The sequence below is a fragment of the Hermetia illucens genome, chromosome 6 (genome assembly GCF_905115235.1).
Source record: "Hermetia illucens chromosome 6, iHerIll2.2.curated.20191125, whole genome shotgun sequence".
Classification (NCBI taxonomy): Eukaryota; Metazoa; Arthropoda; class Insecta; order Diptera; family Stratiomyidae; genus Hermetia; species Hermetia illucens.
Window position 1 is genome coordinate 52437225 of NC_051854.1, and position 11700 is coordinate 52448924.

Below are 11700 nucleotides of genomic sequence, written 5' to 3' on the forward strand. Positions count from 1 at the left end.
GGATACAGACACTACGTAAATCATTCTTTGGGGACCTCAGAGATATTTATAGCTGCAGGGCGGGAGGGCTGCTTTCCTTCGTGAATGATACGGACTGGCTCAGAAGATGAGCCTACTAACCACAACCAGTCTCTAACTAGAAGTGGTTGCAAAATTTGATTTGTATAGTTATGAATTGAACTCCAGACGTGTCATATATAGTATCCCATGTAGAAGATCCAAGGAGAGCAACAAGTTGCAATTATTCCATCACTGTACCTTGTGCAATTCAGAAATTGAATTGCAAAGAACTAGTTTAACCACAAAGAGCGTGGTACCCTTCAAACCTAACGGAAAACAAACATAAGGAAGTGTGACCTTAAGCATTTCGCCCATACCTATGGAAACCACGCAGTGTATATGGTACTGAACCCCTTCTCAAAGCAAAACTAAAACATCTAACCACGAAGCAGATGAAAGAAATAAATTGCTGATAAAATGAGATTTTTGCTCTGACACGATACTTTTTGTACTTTGTAATGGTAAACATTTGTTGAGCTCATCTAAAAACATGAAAATTCAAATGAAGTGAATATTCTTCTTCTTGTCTTCCCAGTCCCATTCGAAATATTTTGAATTGTATCCTGCGTTCGTTTACGTATGGCGTAGCCATTGTTAGCAACAATGAATATGTAACAATTGCCACAGAAAGAAAATTGCCCATCACCCAGCAACATATTCCACCCCCTCTGTTGATTCAGCTCCTGGTACGTTTTTAAGCATGTAAAGTTTTGCTCCAGATTCCATCTGTTTCCTTGCATGAGTAGATGCACCTTCTCTCCAGCAGGAAAATTGTTAGAATTGTCTGGAGTTGAATTAGTGTAAACATATAAAACGTGGGAAATACCGTCAAGGAAGGAATAGGTAGCATTCCTTGCAGAATTTTCAACTCATTTCTTAGATGAGAATATGAACTTGGATATTTTCAGGTACTCCTTCTTGTGACTCAACTCTAGCGTCTGCCAGGATCGTTTGATTGTCCAAAGTAAGACTTTTCCTACTGAAAATAAGATTTGAATTTCAAATTTCAATTATTCAGAAAGATATAAATATGAGCGCCAAGTACAGCATATCCTGTTGCTTTCACTAAGAATCCTTCCTAATTTCCTACTAGTTCATCCCTTGTGCATATTAGTTGGGTTGTTGGGAGTATTCATTGCATCTAACCCTTGAAACGAGGCGACTTCTGAATCATTTCATTTAGTAGAAGTAAACTTGCTGTAAATTTGCAAGGGCTTGTGGGCAAAAGTGCCGTGCATTGTATCTAATTTTCACGTCGCTTCTTCTGGGAATGAGCATGACCCCAATAGGATCGGAAGCTTCACACAAATATTCAACGGATACGAGTGTTTTTGAAACTTTTGTTTAATTTTTCAAAGAATTTGAATAAAACTATTGTTCAGAAGGACCTAACCGGTTGGTATCTTGAAGGCATGTTAACTTCAATGCTATCTTGTAAAGGTCCCTCGCTGGTTTCATATTTCCGAACTTCTGTATTTTTCTTTGCTCTTTTAAAAATGAATATTAACTGAAATTATGATTTATTAAAGGAATTAATTTCAAGCCGGATGCGAGCATACGTAGGTTCAAGCTTTAGTTGATAACTCAATAAATTTGCTACTTCTGTCAAACCAATATCCTCACATACCGGAAGCTCGGCGCTTCAGGCATAAAAGGTTTTGTTTGCTTCTTCTATGAGTATATTTGAGTGCAGAACTATCCCATTTGTAGGTAGCCCGTTATGTATATGCATTTAGCATGTCACACTACTCACTTTAGTGTCATATTGATATTTAGTTTCAGTAAATTTACACGGTAAAGTCAACTTTGAGCTACTGTAACTTTGTTAGTAACAGTACGATTTTGATGAAACTTGGGCATAATATGTTTCATATTATATTCTCTACCACTACAAACTTTTATAACTCTGGGGTAAGCTTAAGGGGGTTTTACTCAATTTCCCCAAAAATATGGTAATATACTTGTTGACTTTTCTAAAAAAATCAAACTGAATATGGCCAAGTGCTTAGGCAGTCTCACCTAAGCTTTAAACAAATTAAAGGCTTGTGTGCTTGAACCAATTGAAATTTTATTGCATTTGAACACTTATTATATACACAATTTTTGCTTACAGGTAAAATTCTTAGTAGACTAAAAAACCGTACGAATATTACAAAAAAAAACGCTATGTCAACCAATTTCCCATGCAATGTATTTTTAGCTGATTTTGTTCAATACATTTTAACGGGAGTTCTTTACCATCGTTGTTGACAATCGAAACTAATACCTTGTATGCAATTATTGCGACTTAATATTATACTCTAGATAAAGTATGTGTTATATTTCTTAAAAAGACTTATTCTGATTATATTCTAAACATTCTGCCCAACCAAGAACCACTGGTTCTTCTATTTATCGTGGTCGTACCACTGGACCGTGGATTCAGGAGATGTTCTGGGTGATGAGGTTGACTGAAAGCTTTGTGACTTGCAGAATGATGATGCTGGTAATCAGGAACCCGAAACCGAGCCCGGACCCTAATACGATGGTCTGATGCCTAAGATGGTGCCAAGTAGTAGTCTTCATATCGGCTCGAAGTTGGGCTTCTTGATGTTGAGTCTCCTCAATGAAGTTGTCGTCTCGTTCGAGAATTGTCTTTGATGGTACGTACACAACTGTCGTGTTGATTGTGTCAAGTCGTTGGATGATGACGGGTTTCACGTAGGTGTACTGGACCATGGCGTTGTTGATATCGGTGGGAGTGGTTCGAAGAATAACTGTAGAACTCTTGAGACTGCAACTTGGGTCCATTTCTAAGATGCCTACGCCTTCGAGTTGTAGGTCTTGTCTTTGTCCGTTGCAAGTGAGGATGACAGGATTCGTGGTGGAAGCAAGAAACAGCCAAGTGTTGGGTCGTATTAACTGTTTCCACAACATGCTCTTCACATGAATGATGTGCTGCGGGCATGGTGTCTTGTTGAGTCTGTTGTAGATCTCGTCCAAGATGCAATTCGGGTTGTCATCGATGCTCGACAATATGGTGACTGAACAATGAAATTCAGTTACTTGCTGTTTTTTGCATTGGTTAAATTGTTCCGGAGTCAGCGTGAAGTACGTTTGGTCGTCATACCCCACTCCGAGATAATTTTGAGCGATATCGGGAAGTGAAAAATTTCCATTTCCTAAATTGTGTGGAATTCCGGTGAAATGCGTGAGCTCGAATTTCTTTCGTTCAACGATGTGGAACCAGCCGGAAATCGTAATTCCGTTTCCCTGGGTAGAAATGCCAGGTTTGCCTACTTCTTGAGAAACTATGATCAGTTCACCTCCTAGCTTTTCTTGCATCCGAGAGAGGCTAGTCACTATGGTTAATGCTGGTAGTATTTCCGAAAAGCTTCCTGTTCCTGATTTAATTTTCTAAATCGCTTCATAATGCTTCTGAGTGTGCTCCAGCCAAGTGAATGCTGCCTGATACGCTGCCAAGAGTTGAATATTGATTCTGTTCTGATTGGTGTACCAGGTGGCCATTTCTGCCATTGTCTTATAGGCGTGATCTACTTTCCTAGCGATGAGGTGTAATTTAGTGGTAAGAGCTTGCCATGTCTCTTTCACAAGTGCGGTAGTGCTTAACAACAGGTTGCCGTGGTGTTCGAAAGTCTTGATGACCTGCCTTTGATTTTCATCCAGTTTGTCGATGTCTGCGTAGACTTCGTCGTTCACTCCGAAGATTCCTTGCAGTAGATTTCCTAGGAGACCGCGTTGACTCCTCACTGTAACCCATGGACTGATAGCGTCTATTGTTATGTTGACTTCATGTTCAAGTTGAGTCACAAGCTCCGCACACCGTATATCTGGGTGTAATCGTAGGCCTTCTTTACAGATATTGGACATATTCTGATATATCTGTCGAGTGTGCTCTAGGTCAGACATGGTCTCTTCACTAGAGATATTGACGTCTAACCGGAATTGTCCCTTTATTACTCGGACTTGACCCAAATGCTCGACATATATCCCTGGTTCAGGGTGCTTGATAGTATAGTTGCTTTTTGCCCCTGTGACACAAACTAATAAAGCGATTAAATTTATCAACAGTTTGGACATTTATGATGTCTTTCCCCCAGACCGGGATTCTTGTTTCCTTTTCTGCGGATTTGGGTGGATACCAATGTCAGCAATCGTTGGCTCTACTGTACGTTCCCCGTTGTTTGGCAAAGGACAAATCTTCGAAAAAGGTCGTTTGATTATGTTATTTTCGGTCTTCAGCGTGACTACTCTAGTTAGTCCATCATTTCCAGGATGAACTGCCACAATTCTTCCTAGAGGCCATCGGCCAGACGGTTGATTTTCGCATTTAATGAGGACTAGATCATCCACGTTTATTTTTCGATTCTCACTAAACCACTTTGCTTGTTGCTGCAACTGTGTCAAATACTCCAAACTCCATCGATGCCAGAACTGTTGTTTGAGCCTTTATACTAGTTGCCACTTTTTTGCAACATTGTCTTCTGTATTTCCATCCGGCAGTTCAAACAGATGTTCCCCCGTCAAGAAGTGTCCAGGAGTCAAAGCGGTAAGGTCATGTGGATCAGTGCTCAATGGTGTCAAGGGCCTCGAGTTCATACATGTTTCGATCTGTGCTAGCAGCGTGAACATTTCTTCCACGTTTAACAAGTGCGCACCGATGGTTTTGATCAAATGGCGCTTCATACTTTTGACTGCTGCCTCCCAGATCCCTCCAAAGTGAGGACTTCCCGGTGGAATAAACTTCCAGTTGATGTTGTTTACAGCTAATTTTCCTCCTCATCTTTCGTGCCGTCTCACGCAACAGTTTGTCAGCCCCTATAAAATTGGTGCCGTTGTCGCTTATCAAGGTGTGACACATACCTCTCCTTGCAATGAACCGTCTGATTGCTGCAATGCATGTTTTCGCTGTTAGATCGCTAGCGAGCTCAAGATGTACAGCCTTTGTAGATAGACATACGAACACAACTATGTATGCTTTGGTGGTCTTGGTCCCTCTACCGTTACTCCATTTAATTGTGATTGGCCCAGCGTAATCAATTCCTGTCCGAGCAAAAGGTTTTCCTGGCCGTACTCGTTCCTGAGGCAGTATTCCCATCAGTTGTTGACTCGGTTTGGAGTTCATTCTGAAACAATGGGTACATTTCCTCCCGAATTGTTTCACGGCCGTGAGCCCGTCAATGATCCAGTACTTCGTACGAATCGTCGAGTGTACTAGCTGAGCGGGACCATGCAGCATTAGATGATGGTAATGTTTTATGACCAGATTAGCCATATGTCCTCGGGGTAGTAGTATAGGGTGTTTTGTATCGAAATTTGCAGCACTCTGCTGTATCCTTCCACCAACCCGCAAGATCTGGTCTGAATCGAGGAACGGTGTTAACCTAATCAGCGAACTAGTCTTGGCCAAGGGTTTGTTGGTGTTGAGTAGACTGATATCATCTGCAAATGCCTCTCGCTGAATCATCCTAATGAGAGCGGTTTCCGCTTGTCGGAGCTCATCTGACTTTAAAAATGGGTTGTGAGAGTTAGACCTCCATCTTCTGCAGTAAGCGATGACTCTTACGAGTTTCGTGAATGATGAGAATCGTTGCGTTAAACTCTCCTTTTCTTCTGCCTTAATAGTTGTGAAGCATGCTGCCTTTTGTCGTACTTCTAAATTGGTGACTGCTTTGTTGCATATGAATCTGGATTTCGGCCATTTGTGTTGATGTTCCTTTAACCAGTCCGGGCCGTTCCACCACTGTACATGATTTTTTAAAAAGTTAGGGAAAATTCCACGGGATGCGACATCTGCCGGGTTTGCTTTGCTATTTATATGTCGCCATTGTTTGGAATCGGAGGAGGAATGAATGTGGCTGACTCTATTGGCGATAAACACTTTCCATTTAGCTGCTGGACTTTGGAGCCATTATAGTACGATCATCGAATCTGTCCAATAATAGGGGATGACATCCTTCCAACCATGGGCTTCTAACGTAGTTGACATCAGGTCGCACAAGAGCGCAGCGCTGCACAGCTCCAACCGTGGAATCGATTGGACCTTTAACGGTGCGACTTTGGACTTCGACGTTATGAGTTGAACAGTTGTGGAACCGTCACGTTCCTCAATGCGTACATAGATGACTGCCGCATATGCTGCTTCTGAGGCGTCACAAAATCCATGGACTTGAATAGTTACAGTATCACTACAGTGTAGCCACCTTGGAATAGTAATTTCCTGGAGAACCGGCAACTGTGAACGGAAGTTTCGCCATTTCGCATCAAGTTCTTCTGTGATTGGTTCATCCCAGGTTCTGTGTTGTAACCATAACTGCTGCATCATTATTTTCCCTACGACAATACACGGCTGCAACCATCCCATTGGATCGAATAATTTGGCTACCTCAGAAAGCAATTGTCGTTTCGTGAGTACCTGTGATCTCCTCTAAGGTAACCTTGAAGAAGAAGCAATCCCTTGCTGGATGCCATCGTAGTCCTAGCGTCTTGATGTGATCTTCCTTGTCGATGCTTAACGGTGGGTTCGCTTCTCTATCGGAAACAGGAATTGACTCCAACAGACTATCGTGATTTGCTGCCCATTTCCTTAATTTAAACCCTCCCTTTTGTAGCACTTTGATAAGGTCTTGCTATAAGGTTTGCGTTTCCTTGATTGTATCTCCGCCTGTTAGGACATCGTCCACATAAAAGTCTTCTTTAATGGCTCGACACGCTTTTGGATAGTGCATCCTTTCGTCATCCGATAGCTGATGCAAAGTGCGCATCGCCAAGTACGGGGCGCTGGCCGTGCCATATGTAACTGTTGTTAACTTAAAATGTTTAATCGGTTCGGATGGATGACTTCGCCACAGGATTCGTTGATAGTCCTGATCCTGAGGATGTATACTTATCTGTCGGTACATCTTTTCTATGTCAGCTGCTATCAGGTATCGATGCGTTCTCCATCTCATCAATACATGAGTGATGCTATTCTGAATGTTGGGACCGACGAGCAAGATATCGTTGAGTGACTTGCCTGTTGGTGTTGCTTGAGACGCATTGAAAACGACTCGAAGCTTTGTGGTGGTACTGTCATCCTTGCGTACGGCATGGTGAGGCAAGTAATATGTCTGTTTTGTAAACTTATCTGCGACTGGCACTTCCACCATGTGGCCTAGCTCAAGGTATTCCTCCATGAATGCTACATATTGATTCCTTAAGTCATCGTCGTTGTTCAATCGTTTTTCCAATTGCGAGAAACGAATATACGCCTTTTGCTGCGAGTTGCACACAGTTTTTCCGGGATCCGCATTTTGCTTAAACGGGAGCCGAACAATGTATCTGCCAGATTCGTCCCTCCTGGTGGTCTGCTGATACCATTCCATAGCTGCCTGCTCGTCCCTTGTTACCGGCTGTTCCCAAAACCTCTTGACCAGCCTATCCGTGCTGTCTTCAGTAGCGATAAATGTCAATATTCCCTCTTGATTGTTTCGAGCAGAAATCGGACCGAGTAAAATCCAGCCAAATCTGGTATTCACTGCACAAGGAGATCCCCTTTTGAACCCTGCTAACACGATCTCGTTGTAGGTGTCTGCTCCAAGCAGAATGTCGATTCGCCCTGGAGTTCCGCATTGGGGATCAGCTAATTTTTTGACTGATAGTCCCGCTGGTAGCTTGACTGGGGTTTCGGTTGACGAATGCAAGTTCGTTATGGTCGGTAGTACTAAAGTTGACACATTGGTTGTGAAGTCTCCATACTTTGCCTTGATCACTAACTCCACACTGCCTCTGCTCTGCAGTCTTGTACCTGCTCCGACTCCGCATATATGTATCTTTGAGAATCGCCTTCGTAGACCAAGCAATTGAACCGCTGATTCCGTGATGAAACTCCTTTGCGACCCAGAATCTATTAAAGCTCTCAAAGTCACAAATTCGCCCGAAACACTCTGTACATCAACTCGAGCGGTTCCGAGTAGTACTGTTTGATCCAGCGTTCCATCCCCAGCCAACAACGCTTGGGTAGTCGGGATGAACGGTTTAGCATCGACTGTCAATTTTTTTGAAATGCTTGTGATTTGACTGTTATATAGTAACGAATGGTGCTTCTTCGAACATGTCCGGCACCTGCCACTCGAGGGGCATTGGTTGACGCCATGTCCCTTCCTCAAGCAGTTAAAGCACAAGTTTTGCTTTCTTGCGTCATTTTTCCGTTGTTGCTCGTCCATCTCTCTGAACTTGTCGCACTGATTCACGTAGTGGTCCTTGGTGCAAATGCTGCATGCCTTTGTCGTTGTAGTCGTCAGTGAGTCAACCTTAGAAGTTTTCCGAGGAATGTTCAACGCCTCGAGTGCCCTGAACCGACTCGTCAGGAACTCCAAAAACGATTTCAAGGTGAGTAACTCTGCATTAGCACCCAGTGATGCCTCCCATAATCGTCGAGATTGTTGGTCCAATTTCTGAGTTGTTTCGAAAATGACCAATAAGTCCCAATGCTCAGTGTTGACGCCGATGTTATTTATATTAGCGATGAACTCTGCGGTGGCGTCCATTACTCGTTTGATAGAGGAATCAGAATCTTCCTTTGCCATTGGCAAGTTGTGGAACTTGTGCAAGTAATTCCATGCCATGGCTCGCTTGTTGTCATACCGTTCTCGCAGCATGTGCCTTGCTGCCTCGTAATTTTCGTTGTTCACATCGAGATCTTGAATGACTCTTGCAGCATCACCTTGAACATGAGTTTTCAAGTACTGCATCTTTTCAACCGCAGACAGCGTCTCGTTGCAGTGAATTAACGAATTGAACATGTCATTGAACATGCGCCACTGACTGTATTTCCCATCAAACTTCGGGATAGTCAATCGTTCCAATTGCACCCGGTTCGTCGCCGCTGAACCGCTGCTGTTCATATGTTGCGTGATTGGCTGGTATGCCGCCAAGCCCGACTTGAAACAAGTAAGCAAATCCAAATACGTTTCTTCGGCGCTCTCATACTCTTCCAAGTAGGACTTTTGATTACTGGAATCTCCTGAAAGGTCATCCAGGACTGCTCCATGTCGTTCCTGGCAAGCCTGTCACAGTTCCTCCAGATGTTGTGTTCTGGCTTGGAAATAGCCAAGGGAATGCCTCTCCTTGCTGTCCTTCAAATGATTTCGGCTCAGTCTGTTCAGACTGGCGAAATTATCCCGCTGTACTAAGATCACCTCCTTGGTCATCTTGTGACGTCACGGATCTACAAGGATACTGACGGATGGGTACTTTTAAGCTCTCTAGCACCGGAGTCTTGCCACTCTTTTGCACCAAATTGATTTGCTCAATTTACACGGTGGAAAATATTGAGTGCAAAGATTGCGGTAGAGAACAATTTCTCCAACTCGTCCAGTATCCGGCTCGACGGACCAGAAAATGTTGACTTTTCTAAAAAAATCAAACTGAATATGGCCAAGTGCTTAGGCAGTCTCACCTAAGCTTTAAACAAATTAAAGGCTTGTGTACTTGAACCATATTGAAATTTTATTGCATTTGAACACTTATTATATACACAATTTTTGCTTACAGGTAAAATTCTTAGTAGACTAAAAAACCGTACGAATATTACAAAAAAAAACGCTATGTCAACCAATTTCTCATGCAATGTATTTTTAGCTGATTTTGTTCAATACATTTTAACGCGAGTTCTTTACCATCGTTGTTGACAATCGAAACTAATACCTTGCATGCAATTATTGCGAGTTTATATTATACTCTAGATAAAGTATGTGTTATATTTCTTAAAAAGACTTATTCTGATTATATTCTAAACAATACTATTATTAACTTGTGGCGCAGCAAGGTTTTACAACACTCGAAATTTATTTCGAAAGATAATATGAGGAGAATTAATTAACAATCAATAAATAAATGAAATGAAAGGTCGTCAAGAAGATGATCTTATCGCATATGAAGAGCTGGACTATTTGGTAGAGCTGAAGTTCCTGTGTTTGATTCGACCACATATTTGTAGCGCGATAGTTCCAAGTCCGTAGAAGAATTGGTCGAGAGTCGATGTTCTTCTGAACTCCGCCCCAGCTTGCACCTTATTTGGAAGTCAGTAAAATTTTCTGAATTAACTGATCGTAATGGAGGCCTGGACACCATATAAGGGCAGTTTCATGATTTTTTTCAGATTTTTCGGTTAATTAGTTTCTGAGAATGGGTCCGTTAAAGAAATCATCACTTTTCACCCCTTCCACTCCTCGCCTTTCTAACAAATCTCAAAAATAAAAACGGCTTCGAAAAGTACTAATCAAGACCTTTCATTTGATACCCCACATAACTATATTCGGTGACAAAAAATTTTACACCCCCCTTTTGCATGTATGGTGACCCCGCCACCCCCACCCCCATCATTCACTGCATGTCTGGGCGTTCACAGTTCCCAACTTCTCACCAAATTTCGTGTCAATCGGAATAGCGGTTTTTGAGAAAAGTGCGTGTGACATACAGAGAGATAGACAGACGGGCCTGTGAGGAGCTGCCAGATCTCCCATCAGACGCAATCCCAGATGGCGGATAAGGGCATACCTATTGATATGTAAATATGTGTTCATGTACTTTTCTTTTCTGACTGTGCATGGGCTAGTGTATCCTCATCTCTGGTGCATGGATCAAAATGGCTATGAGAAGGACACCCAGAAAATAAAACCAACATGGACGAATTGAAAGGGCGAATACCGGCGGCTTTTGGGAGTGAGCAAGCGGGCTCCCGGCCGTCGATATCCCTCGACCGCAGTGCCTCGGTGGTGGTCAACTTAACCACCGTGGCATCTAATGCTACAAGTGTTTTAGATTTGGGGAAGGGGGTGTTCAAACGAAACACAACTCTGCCAAGAACACCAATTGCAAAGGTAAAGAATGATGGGTTGAAAAGAGATTAATAATAATAATAATCGTTGGCGCAACAATCCATGTTGGATCAGGGCCTTGAAGTGTGTTAGAGCACTTCATTCAAGACCGTAACGGTACACTAGGAGGCAATGTCAGCATTGCGCTCGCCCGAGATTATTACCCTGATTTGACTCAGGTACTCATTCACAGCTGAGTCGACTGCACAAGCACAACGTGCACCAAGCCATTAAGAACATGGTGAGAGTCATCAAGGTGCTTTACAATAGGTCGCAGGAAGAAGTAAGAAAATCTAAGGAAAAGCCGGACATCCCAGCGCCAACAGTGTCAAAAGCGACCCAAGTGAGACCAAAGCACAAGGTCATCGGCCTTCGATCAAATAAGCGAGTGCGAGAAAAAGAAAAGTAAGTTTTGCAGAATCAATAGGCCCCAAAAAGGAAAAAAGGGGTCTTTACCAGTCCAACAAACAGAAGAGCCCAAAGTGCCCAAAGTAGGAATGCCGGCTAGCGAAGCGAAAATGAAAGGAAATAAAAACGATGGTTGGACTAAGGTCATGAAAGAAAAAAGAAACAAGAAACCAAAGGTGCGAATTTGCCCGGAGGCAATTGTAATCTCCAGCAAAGGACATCTAACGTATGCGGACATACTGAAGAAGGTGAAATCTGACCCCGACCTAAAAGACCTTGGCGGAAATGTTAGCAAAATCCGGAGGACCCAGAAAAGGGATCTCATGTTTGAGCTAAGAAAATCCAACGTGGGAAAAACTGATGGCTTTCGTAA

At 42.7% G+C, this 11700-nt stretch overlaps 1 protein-coding gene across 1 annotated transcript; it reads right to left on the minus strand.

The window, feature by feature from the left end:
* Positions 1 to 6689: 6689 nt before the first annotated feature.
* LOC119660013 lies at positions 6690 to 8945 on the minus strand. The gene has a single exon (XM_038068392.1). The coding sequence runs from the start codon at positions 8943 to 8945 to the stop codon at positions 6690 to 6692; it is 2256 nt and encodes a 751-aa protein (XP_037924320.1).
* Positions 8946 to 11700: the final 2755 nt, after the last annotated feature.